The 12,679-nt window shown below is 42.9% G+C and overlaps 1 protein-coding gene across 1 annotated transcript; it reads right to left on the bottom strand.

Annotated features, from left to right (window-relative positions):
* Positions 1-277: 277 nt before the first annotated feature.
* On the bottom strand, positions 278-4,141 carry LOC139392211 (cholecystokinin-like). Its single transcript, XM_071140016.1, has 3 exons — positions 4,021-4,141; positions 3,550-3,705; positions 278-414 (listed from the first exon to the last, which is right to left on the bottom strand). The coding sequence occupies exons 1-3, from the start codon at positions 4,139-4,141 to the stop codon at positions 278-280; spliced, it is 414 nt and encodes a 137-aa protein (XP_070996117.1).
* Between the last annotated feature and the right edge of the window lie 8,538 nt (positions 4,142-12,679).

Here is a 12,679-nt window from a genome sequence, read left to right as displayed (position 1 = left end):
ACTGGGAAAGTTTAAATTATGTATTCAATATAGACAAGAAAAATACAATTATTTGCGTGTTATTAGTTTAAGCACGCTGTGTCAGATCAAATTTGATGACCAATTTATGCAGAAATCCAGGTAATTCCAAGGGGTTCACCAACTTTTTCTTGTCACTGTAGATGCTGTATATTGCATCATATAGTGTTTACAAACAAATGTACATCAAATACAGAATAAATACACTCTCATGACGAGACAGTGACTTGTTCTTTTCTTGTAGGGAGGGACTACTTTTCTACGAGGAGTGCTCGTTTTCTTCTGCGCTGCGGCGGCCAAAGTCCATCCACCCGGTGTAGTCTCTGTTTTTTATCAGGTGGTTAGCACTGAGACCGCTGGCTCTGCTGTTCACTGTTGAGTTCCCACTGATGTAACCTAGAGGGAGCAGGGAGGGAGGAGGGAGAAAGGTAGGGGGGGAGGGAGGAAAGCGAAAGAAGGAGAGCTATAAACACCATTTTTAAAAATCTTTTACTGGTGTGATGGTAACATAGGACGAGGCTGACACTGGTAACATCTGATGGTGGTGGTTTGACTGGCGTGTGATGGTAATATCCATGGTGTTAGTGTCAATGTGGAGCTTTTATCACTCCCCTCACTACCTCACACACACACACACACACTGTCAGTGTAGGAGGTGTAACTGTCAAGCATGTTACATCTAGTCCTCTCACATGCTCCCTTTGAGCCAAGGCACTTCACAGATCTCAGAATGATCTCTCTCTCTCTCTGTGTGTGTGTGTGTGTGTGTGTGTGTGTGTGTGTGTGTGTGTGTGTGTGTGTGTGTGTGTGTGTGTGTCAGAGGCCAGTGTTCTAAGCCCAACCCTCCGTCTGGTTATAGAATTAATAACAGCTTTTACTAATGAGGTTCAGAGGCACAATTACACTGCTCCATCTCGCTCTCTCTCCATCTCTCCCTCTCTCTCTCCATCTCTCTCCATCTCTCTCTCTCTCCATCTCTCTCTCCATCTCTCTCTCTCTCCATCTCTCTCTCTCTCTCTCTCTCTCTCTCTCACCCTCTCTCTCCATCTCTCTCTCTCTCCATCTCTCTCTCTCCATCTCTCTCTCTCCATCTCCCTCTCTCTCTCCATCTCTTTCAATGACCCGTCTTTATCTCTCTCTCTCTTTCTCCATCTCCCTCTCATCTCCCTCTCTCTCCATCTCTTTCAATGACCCGTCTTTATCTCTCCCTCTCTTTCAATGACCCGTCTTTATCTCTCCCTCTCTCCATCTCTCCCTCTCTCTCTCCATCTCTTTCAATGACCCGTCTTTATCTCTCCCTCTCTCTCTCCATCTCTTTCAATGACCCGTCTTTATCTCTCTCTCTCCATCTCTCTCTCTCCATCTCTCTCTCTTTTTTTCTGGCATGCTTATCTCTCTCTCTCTTTTGTGCTCCATCTCTTTATCTGACCTTTCACCCTCTTCACCATGTTTCTGTCTCATTTACATAGTAGAGGTATGTACGTAATAACAGACTATATGTATAGCTAGTGATGATTTCATGGTAAAAAACAATCTCTGGCTTGTTGAGTTTAAGACTTGAACTCAGCACATCGATGTTTATCTCACTAGGACTTAGAACCTTGGAGAGCTCGAGTGTAACGGCACCTCTTATAGAATACAGCTCTAATACTCTAAACTTCAGTAAGGTATAATTAAGTTATTGCCAGCTACTTTTTGTATTCCAATTCAAGAACATGCTATCTGAGAGCACCATAACATGCTATCTGAGAGCACCATAACATGCTATCTGAGAGCTCCATAACATGCTATCTGAGAGCACCATAACATGCTATCTGAGAGCACCATAACATGCTATCTGAGAGCACCATAACATGCTATCTGAGAGCACCATAACATGCTATCTGAGAGCACCATAACATGCTATCTGAGAGCACCATAACATGCTATCTGAGAGCACCATGACATGCTATCTGAGAGCACCATAACATGCTAGCTGAGAGCACCATAACATGCTATCTGAGAGCACCATAACATGCTATCTGAGAGCACCATAACATGCTATCTGAGAGCACCATAACATGCTATCTGAGAGCACCATAACATGCTATCTGAGAGCACCATAACATGCTATCTGAGAGCACCATAACATGCTATCTGAGAGCACCATAAGATCATCTCTAAACTGTTAACATTTTAGTCTTACTGTCGGCACAGTCTGTCTTCAGTAGCCCCTTGCTACTGTCTGTCTTGTCTCTGTCTGTTCTCTATCTGTTCTCTGTCTGTTGTCTATCTGTTCTCTGTCTGTTCTCTGTCTGTTCTCTGTCTGTTCTCTATCTGTTCTCTGTCTGTTCTCTCTGTATGTGGGTCTATAGAGATACTATCACTGACAAAGCAGATACATTTAAGAAGATAGAAGGAAAGACCCGAAAAGATATACCTGCTCACACATGTACAAACTACAGATTTATTTTCACAAACACCAGCCATCTGGATCAACAACTCACTCTCACAGCAACCAGAGAAAGAGAGGTTCTAAAGGGACTTCAACTCACTCTCCCAGCAACCAGAGAAAGAGAGGTTCTAAAGGGACTTCAACTCACTCTCACAGCAACCAGAGAAAGAGAGGTTCTAAAGGGACTTCAACTCACTCTCCCAGCAACCAGAGAAAGAGAGGTTCTAAAGGGACTTCAACTCACTCTCACAGCAACCAGAGAAAGATAGATTCTAAAGGGACTTCAACTCACTGTCATAGCAACCAGAGAAAGAGAGGTTCTAAAGGGACTTCAACTCACTGTCATAGCAACCAGAAAAGAGAGGTTCTAAAGGGACTTCAACTCACTGTCATAGCAACCAGAGAAAGAGAGGTTCTAAAGGGACTTCAACTCACTGTCATAGCAACCAGAAAAGATAGGTTCTAAAGGGACTTCAACTCACTGTCATAGCAACCAGAGAAAGAGAGGTGCTAAAGGGACTTCAACTCACTGTCATAGCAACCAGAGAAAGAGAGGTTCTAAAGGGACTTCAACTCACTGTCATAACAACCAGAGAAATAGAGACAGGTTCTAAAGGGACTTCAACTCACTCTCGCTGTCATAGCAACCAGAGAAATAGAGACAGGTTCTAAAGGGACTTCAACGCACTCTCACTGTCATAGCAACTAGAGAAATAGAGACAGGTTCTAAAGGGACTTCAACTCACTCTTGCTGTCATAGCAACCAGAGAAATAGAGACAGGTTCTAAAGGGACTTCAACTCACTCTCGCTGTCATAGCAACCAGAGAAATAGAGACAGGTTCTAAAGGGACTTCAGAAAATGTTCACTTGAAGAGAACAATGTGAGCTCTTTCATCTCTCTCTACACACACACACACACGCGCTCACACTCACACACTCTCACTCACTCTCTCGTCTTATAGGTCTCTTTTTATGTAGTGTTGTGTTGTCTCTCTTGTCATGATGTTTGTTTTGTCCTATATTTTTATAGGACAAAATTGTCCACAGGGAGGCCTTTTGGTAGGCCGTATTTTTTATTACATTTATTTAAACTCACCTTTCTGTGAGGAGATGAGTCTAGCCAACAGTTCACTGAGTTTGGCTCTGGAGTTTCTGCCTTCTCCCATATATGGCTTGGCATTGACCAAAGGAGAGGAGTGAGTATGTCTGAGGTATGGCTCGGAGAGGAAGTGGGCTTTGGTTTCCAGACGTGCTATGAAAGGAAATACAAACCACCTTGTTAGCATTTGTTAACTGTCTTGGGTTGTTTTGACGGAACTAAATGACATAAAGAAATAATGATAATATCATGAATTAAACCTTTAATTGCTATAGCGTCTTTCTAGAGCACATGATTTGCCATTAAAAAAAAGGGTAAACATTCATATGATCGGGGTACCGGTTTCAACAAAAAACGTATCCATTGTTTTTTATGTACCGGGAAAGATAAGTCAAGCACCGCTCTGGTGTTTTAACGTTGATAGAAATGTATTCAACATCCGGATGTGGCACCTCTTCCTGTTCTTACCTTCAGAGGGAGGGGGCAGGGCAGGGCTGCCCTCTTGGAGGGGGGGAGAGAAGTGGCTGCGTCCTGAACAGCTAGTGCACAGGACCACCAGCAGAACACACATACACAACCCTGCAGTCATCTAGGGGAGAGAGAGAGAGAGAGAGTGGGGAAGAGAGAGAGAGAGAGAGGGGAAGAGAAAGGGGAAGAGAGAGAGAGAGGGGAGAGGTGTAGTGGGAAGGAGAGGGGAGAATTGCAAGATAAAGGTGGAAATGGTTAAACTGCTTCTTTCTACTTTTTACTCTTTCTTTCCCTTTTCTTTCTCATTCCTCTCTCCACCTCTTTCTCTCTCCTTTCTACCTATTTCTCTCTCATTTCTCCCTCTTTCTCTCTCCTTTCTCCCTCTCTTTCTCTCTCCTTTCTCCCTCTCTTTCTCTCTTTTCTTTCTCTCTCCTTTCTACCTCTTTCTCTCTCTTTTCTACCTCTTTCTCTCTCCTTTCACCCTCTCTTTCTCTCTCTTTTCTTTCTCTCTCCTTTCTCCCTCTCTTTCTCTCTCTTTTCTTTCTCTCTCCTTTCTACCTCTTTCTCTCTCCTTTCTACATCTCTTTCTCTCTCTTTTCTTTCTCTCTCCTTTCTACCTCTTTCTCTCTCTTTTCTACCTCTTTCTCTCTCCTTTCACCCTCTCTTTCTCTCTCTTTTCTTTCTCTCTCCTTTCTCCCTCTCTTTCTCTCTCTTTTCTTTCTCTCTCCTTTCTACCTCTTTCTCTCTCTTTTCTACCTCTTTCTCTCTCTTTTCTACCTCTTTCTCTCTCCTTTCACCCTCTCTTTCTCTCTCTTTTCTTTCTCTCTCCTTTCTCCCTCTTTCTCTCTCTTTTCTTTCTCTCTCCTTTCTACCTCTTTCTCTCTCTTTTCTACCTCTTTCTCTCTCCTTTCTACCTCTCTTTCTCTCTTTTCTTTCTCTCTCCTTTCTACCTCTTTCTCTCTCTTTTTTATTTCTCTCTCATTTCTCTCCTCCCACATCCTGCAGTAACACGATGATGTGGTTGGCTGTTCCAACATTTAGAGAGCCACTCAAACCAAACCACATTGGTTTCAGTACTGCTCCATTAAAAACCAAGCTATGTTACAACTCCATTAAAAACCAAGCTACATTACCACGCAACTGATTTACTGAAAGTATATCCCACAGAGGCATTAGTGATGTAATATTGTTATTGACTGTTCTGGAGGCACTTAGTTGCAATTGTCCCTCCCTTCCCCTTCACGGCTACTTTCACACATCCAGTAAAATTGTTCATGAATTACCAAACTTCTTTTCCAGATTAATACTCAAAATAAAATGAGCTACTCAAGAATAGAATAGACACTAAAGTTGATCTATGGAAAATTGACTTATTTTTACCATAAAATATCAAATGAAACAAAGGTAAGTAATGTTGGGAATTCTGATAGCAGTCTGTGAAGAAGTCTATGTGGAAGATCGGTGAGATCGCCGGCAGCTGGTACAATCAATAAAGCTGCACTTCAGCCGATCATTCACACTTCAACAGATCAATCATTATAGACACGGCAGTCCAAGTTACATCAGTTATCTTCACACTTCAACAGATCAATCATTATAGACACACCAGTCCAAGTTACATCAGTTATCTTCACACTTCAACAGATCAATCATTATAGACACACCAGTCCAAGTTACATCAGTTATATACTTGATAAAACTCAACTTAACAAGAAAATATTGCATTTGGATTCATAAAAAAAAATATATATATTAAAAGATTTTTCTCGTACCTGACTCAAGAACTACTATTTACATACAATTAGGTAATTCATTTGTTCTTAATTACATTTACGAATAAGAAAAACGAGAAAAACAATCAGAGAGAGAGAGAATAAGTACTGTTCTTACCTTCAGTAAAGAGATGGAGACAGAGAGAGAGTGTTGGAGGAGTGTGTGTGAGAAAGGGATGAAGGAACTTCTCCGCTCAGAGAGACACCCCTTATATACACCCCTGCTCTCCACACTGTGTGTATGTGTGTGTGCGTTTTGTGTAAGCTTTTACCTCAATGATGACGCAGTTTGTGTGTGTGTGCGCGTGCGTGCGCATGTGTGTGTGTGTGCGCGTGTGTGTGTGTGTGCGCGCGTGTGTGTGCGTGCGTGCGTGTGTGTGTGCGTGCGTGCGCGCGCGTGTATGTGTGCGTGCGTGCGTGTGTGTGCGTGCGTGTGTGTGTGTGTGCGCGTGTGTGTGTGTGCGTGTGTGTGCGCGCGTGCGTGTGTGTGTGTGCGTGCGTGTGTGTGTGTGTGTGAGCTTGGTGATGCCCATTAGAACCTCTAGGGGGTATTATTTATATGACCAGAGAACCTCCTGGACTGCAATCAGTTGAACATAACTGGATCTACTGCTCCACAGACATTTTCATCTCTCTCTCGTTCTCTCTCAATTCAATTCAAGGGCTTTATTGGCATGGGAAACATGTGTTAACATTGCCAAAGCAAGTGAGGTAGATAATATATAAAGTGAATATATAAAGTGAAATAAACAATACAAATGAACAGTAAACATTACACATACAGAAGTTTCAAAACAATAAAGACATTACAAATGTCATATTATATATATATACAGTGTTTTAACAATGTACAAATGGTTAAAGGACACAAGATAAAATAAATAAGCATAAATATGGGTTGTATTTACAATGGTGTGTGTTCTTCACTGGTTGCCCTTTTCTCGTGGCAACAGGTCACAAATCTTGCTGCTGTGGTGGCACACTGTGGTATTTCACCCAGTAGATATGGGAGTTTTTCAAAGTTGGATTTGTTTTCGAATTCTTTGTGGATCTGTGTAGTCTGAGGGAAATATGTCTCTCTAATATGGTCATACATTGGGCAGGAGGTTAGGAAGTGCAGCTCAGTTTCCACCTCATTTTGTGGGCAGTGAGCACATAGCCTGTCTTCTCTTGAGAGCCAGGTCTGCCTACGGCGGCCTTTCTCAATAGCAAGGCTATGCTCACTGAGTCTGTACATAGTCAAATCTTTCCTTAATTTTGGGCCAGTCACAGTGGTCAGGTATTCTGCCGCTGTGTACTCTCTGTGTAGGGCCAAATAGCATTCTAGTTTGCTCTGTTTTTTTGTTAATTCTTTCCAATGTGTCAAGTAATTATCTTTTTGTTTTCTCATGATTTGGTTGGGTCTAATTGTGCTGCTGGCCTGGGGCTCTGTGGGGTGTGTTTGTGTTTGTGAACAGAGCCCCAGGACCAGCTTGCTTAGGGGACTCTTCTCCAGGTTCATCTCTCTGAAGGTGATGGCTTTGTTATGGAAGGTTAGGGAATCGCTTCCTTTTAGGTGGTTGTAGAATTTAACGTCTCTTTTCTGTATTCTGCTCTGCGTGCATTATTTGGTATTCTACATTGTACACAGTCTCAATTTGGTGTTTGTCCCATTTTGTGAATTCTTGGTCGATGAGCAGATCCCAGACCTCACAACCATAAATTGGCAATGGGTTCTAAAACTGATTCAAGTATTTTTAGCCAGATCCTAATTGGGATGTTACATTTTGTGTTCCTTTTGATGGCATAGAAGGCCCTTCTCGTCGTGTCTCTCGGTCACAGTTTTGTGGAAGTTACCTGTGGCGTTGATGTTTAGGCCGAGGTATTTATCGTTTTTTTTGTGTGCTCTAGGGCAACGGTGTCTAGATGGAATTTATATTTGTTGTCCTGGCAACTGGACCTTTTTTAGAACACTGTTATTTTTTGTCTTACTGAGATTTACTGTCAGGGCCCAGATCTGGAAGGGCACCAGGCATTGATGGGCTTCCCGTTGACTTTTTTAAGTCTTTTTGGGCTATGTTGGGAGAGGATTGGTTAGAAGTAGCTAATGATAGTTTAACCGGAGGGTTACTACCAATAAGCTGCAGAAGGGCTGTCCTCACCCTACTGCCTAAAAAGGGTGACCCGAGGGAGGTGAAGAACTGGAGGCCGGTGGCTTTATTGTGTACTGATTATAAAATATTGTCAAAGGCTTTGTCCAACAGGCTGAGGGAGGTGATGGGGCAAATCATACATACGGATCAGTCCTACTGTGTTCCTGGCAGGCAGATAGGGGATAACATTTCTCTGATTCGTGATTTTTTGGACGTCTCTAGGGCTATTGGGTTGGATGCTGGTCTAATTTCAATTGATCAGGAAAAGGCATTTGACCGAGTTGAACATCAATATTTATGGCACACGTTTGAAGCGTTTGGGTTCAGCTCTGGTTTTATTGCCATGATAAAGGTGATATATGGTGACATTGAAAGTGTATTGAAAGTTAACGGTGGTTTGAGTGCTCCTTTTAAAGTGTGTAGAGGTATTAGGCAGGGATGTTCTATGTCAGGGATGTTATATGCTATTGCTATAGAGCCACTACTAAATAGCATTAGAAGTCGTATTGCAGGGGTGTGCCTTTCAGAGGATATTCCTCCTATTCGTCTTTCAGCCTATGCTGATGATGTAGTTGTGCTAGTGAAAAATCAAGCGGAGGTGGATAGTTTGAGTCTAATGGTTGATCGTTTTAGGGGAATATCCTCTGCAAAGGTAAATTGGGAAAAGAGTTGTGCTTTACAGATTGGAGAATGGTCTGGGGGGATCATGGCTTTGCCAGGGGGGCTAGAATGGTGTAAGGGAGGTTTTAAGTATCTTGGAGTGTACCTAGGAGATGAGGGGACTATGGAAAAAAATTGGAGTGGGGTGGTTGAAATGGTGGAAGGGAGGATGAGGAGATGGCGTTGGTTACTATCTCGTATGTCATACAGGGGGCGTACTATTATAGTTAACAATGTGATTGCATCTGCACTGTGGCATCGGTTGTCAGTTTTAGAACCACCATCTGGCCTTCTGGCTAAGATACAGGCAATTATTGTGGATTTCTTTTGGGATAAATATCACTGGGTTCCACAAAGTGTTTTGTATTTGTCAAAAGAGGAGGGGGGACAAGGTCTTGTACATCTTGCTAGTAGGGCTGCTGCTTTCCGGTTTCAGTTTATTCAAAGGTTGCTTTATGGACCGGAAAATGTGGTGTGGAGAGGGGTGGCAGGTCTTATATTACAGCGGGTTGGAGGATTAGGTTTAAAGAAGGCTTTATTTCTGGTTGATATTAGCCAGATTTCTAGGGAGGGAGTACCTCCGTTTTACAGAGGCCTTCTCAGAGTGTGGAGCGTAATGAAGGTGTCCAGAAGAACTTCAGCGGAGTCAGTGCATTGGCTGTTGGAGGAACCTCTGGTGTATGGGGCAAGACTGGACTGTACAACTGCAGCTGTTCCACATTTCTCCAAGATTCTGGTGAAGGGGAAAATCATCACCTTAAGACAGTTAATGGCCATGGCTGGGCCCGCCTTAATGGATGGAAGACGGGTGGCAGAACATTTGGGGATGAGGTCGGAAAGGATTGTCGGACAAATGCTGGGGAGCTGTAGGAAGGCTCTGTCAGCGGAAGAATGGGGTATGCTTAGTAGCCACAAGAAGATTGTGCAAGATGAAGACGTCTCATTTCCAAAACTAGGGATTACACCAAATATCCCAGAGTCAGAAAGAAAGGCGTTATTGCTGGATTTGAGAGGGTTGGAGGAGGTGGGTTTGGATGAGGTGAATGGGAAGGAATTGTATAGAGGGTGTGTCAAGGTGTTGAATAAAGATAAATTGAAAAATAGAAAAGATACTCCATGGAGGGTAAAATTGGGCATTGATGACAAGGTAAAGCCAGCATGGAGAGCACTGTACAAACCACCGTTACAAAAGGGTACTGGTGATATGCAATGGAGGGTTTTACATGGCATCATTGCAGTTAATGCTTTTGTATCTGTTATTAACTCAGATGTTAGAGATGGATGTCCTTTTTGTAATATAAGAGAAACCATTTTTCACTGTTTTATGGAGTGTGAGAGGATAAAACCGCTATTGGAAATGCTGGAATCAGAAGTTTTTCAATAACACTGTTTTTATTTTCGGGTTTCATTATAGTAAACAACAGAAAAGAAAATGTCAAATGTTAAATTTTGTTTTGGGACAAGCTAAGATGTCAATTTTTCTCTCTCTGAAAGCAAGAATAAAAGTAGATTTTGAGTTCTCTCTCTCTCTCTCTCTCTCTCTCTCTCTCTCTCTCTCTCTCTCTCTCTCTCTCTCTCTCTCTCTCTCTCTCTCTCTCTCTCTCTCTCTCTCTCTCTCTCTCTCTCTCTCTCTCTCTCTCTCTCTCTCTCTCTCTCTCTCTCTCTCTCTCTCTCTCTCTCTCTCCCACCCACACACTCACACTGTGTCTCTCTCTTTCACACAGTTTAGGTGGAGGTGGTGCAACATTGGCTCTAGCCACACAGTGTGGGAGGTGCAGCCAAGCCGTGTGTGTGTTTGGCCTTATACTCTGCACTCCCTGAAATGTTTTTGCAAGTTTACAAACTGTAAGAAATGCACAGGTCTTAAAACAAGGTGATCCAGTACTTCATTAAGCTGATGGATGGTAGAAAATGTACTTTCCCACTGGGCAAACCCTGGTTGAATCAATGTTGTTTCTATGTCATTTCAATGAAATTACGCTGAAGCAACATGGAATAGATGTTGAATTGACGCCTGTGCCCAGTGGTCATTTAACAATTTCTTTGCGGTCCCGTCGATGTGGATGGGGGGGGGGGGGGGGGGGGGGGTCTCTGAAGTCCACGATGACCTCTTTTGTTTTGTTGATGTTGGGTGAGAGGTCGTTTGGGTGAGAGGTCATTTTCCTGACACCACATCAACACAATCAGTACCGTTTTCCTCGCCAGGTGAGGTATTGAAAACAGGGTTGTCCCCAAAAAATGTATCCCTACATTTTTTTAATATTAGTATACAAGTATTTATTTTATAAAGTCATTTTTGCTCATCTTTATCAAGGGTGTGAATAATGTCGGAGGCCATTGTATACATTGCATTTTTTTAATATTTTTATATATGAATTATTATTTTCTATATTAGTTTGCATACATAGTGTTAGTATATCTGTTAATTATTTAGTCATCTATTTTATTAATCAGATGTAATGAATAGCTGGACGTGGATCCCCAGTGTAGTGCGCTTCAAGTTTTAGCTCAATGTTAGATGTTTAATTATTAACTTAAGTAAATTATATACAAGTAACAATGGTCTGTGTAGTCAGTAGTGTAAGTGAGTGGTTATGTGCACAGATGATGATAGTGAGGGGTGGTGAGAGGTGCCAAAAACAAACAAACAAGCCACAAATGCCAGAACCAAAATCCAACAGTGTGTCTGCGTGGAGAGACTCCTTGATGTATGTATGGAGGAAAGATGTATTTATCCCCGGGACACACCCCAGCCCAGGTGTGTCTCATTTCGCTGACGACCCTCCCAGCTCCGCCCACCGAGTCATCGCAAGATTCTTAGTCAAAATGGGGGGGGGGGGGGGGGGCTCGGGAATATCGTGACTATGACGTCACTAGGGGAATTTTGTTTAACTTAGGCAGGGATATAATCGAAGGCACGTTGTAAAACGTCCTTGATGTTTGCTAAAACATTCATGGTAAACACTGCAGATGCCGGCTCAAATGTGAATTACCTTCAACAAATAAAGTACATTACTCTTGTCAACAACGACTTAGATCCTGGCCTTAGATAGACCTACTCAGACACACACACACACACACACACACACACACACACACACACACACACACACAGGCAATTAATCTGGAGAGGTACTTGGAGATTCCCCCAAGCAGAATAATGAGGCATGTCTATGTATGTTTCCTGTGTGTACATGCCTGCTTGCGCGCTCCTACGTCTGTTAAACGTCTGACATTATCCCATTAGAGGAAGTATTCCAGAATGTTGAGTCTGAGACGAACACAGGACGTCACACTGCATCGTAGGAATGACTGAGCCACGATCGTGTCTAAGCGTCCATTACGGAGATGTATGGTGTGCTGTCTGGCACAAAATGGCTGCTGTTCTTCATCCAGAACATGAAGCTCTAAATGGAGATATCATGAAGCTGTTGTTGATTATCATGACCAGGGAGAAGATACCAAAGTTGGGCACAGATAAGTAGGCAAAAGCCTTTCAAGTACTTTGCATCTCATGTTGAGCACGCACACAGACAGACTCCTTCCCAGCTGCTAGCAGTAGACATGGGGACAACTTAAAGCTTTTTTCCTCCTCAGAAGACACACACTTCTCTCCGCTGCTAACAGTAGACATGGGGACAACTTAAAGCTTTTTTCCTCAGAAGACACACACTTCTCTTTGACCTGAAATCCCCCCCCCCCCCCCCCCCCCCCCCCCCCGGATGCAGACGTTGAATGAATATTATGTTTTCACTCTTTCCTGTAACCTTTATGACATCATAATGAATTACATGAATCATATCTGATGTATGTAACGTTAGTAGTAAGCCGTGCATATGTCTCCCACATAATTCCACAGAGCAGAGACCATTAGGGCTGCATGTGAATTACAACATTTTTATGAAGGAGAGGATATTCAGCTATTAAAGCAGCACTTCAGGGGATGTAGCGGTTCGTTCCAGAGAGGAAACGGAGCAATCAACTGGGTCAAAGCATCTAGTTTCTCTAATTACCAGAATAACCTCTCGTTATATATGACATTTCACAGATTCTTGTCTCTTTTTCCCCTGTCGTAGGGCGTTATGGGCCAGCTGG

Source organism: Oncorhynchus clarkii, chromosome 32, assembly GCF_045791955.1.
Source record: "Oncorhynchus clarkii lewisi isolate Uvic-CL-2024 chromosome 32, UVic_Ocla_1.0, whole genome shotgun sequence".
NCBI lineage: Eukaryota > Metazoa > Chordata > Actinopteri > Salmoniformes > Salmonidae > Oncorhynchus > Oncorhynchus clarkii.
This window is presented reverse-complemented; position numbering and strand designations above follow the sequence as displayed.

What these genes read in the sequence shown, in the direction of transcription:
- LOC139392211 (XM_071140016.1), bottom strand. Translation starts at nt 4,141, where the DNA reads ATGACTGCAGGGTTGTGTATGTGTGTTCTGCTGGTGGTCCTGTGCACT. An exon ending in CCTGCCCCCTCCCTCTGAAG is followed by an intron (nt 3,706 to 4,020) that starts GTAAGAACAGGA and finishes TTCCTTTCATAG; the next exon opens with CACGTCTGGAAACCAAAGCC. An exon ending in ACTCATCTCCTCACAGAAAG is followed by an intron (nt 415 to 3,549) that starts GTGAGTTTAAAT and finishes TGCTCCCTCTAG; the next exon opens with GTTACATCAGTGGGAACTCA.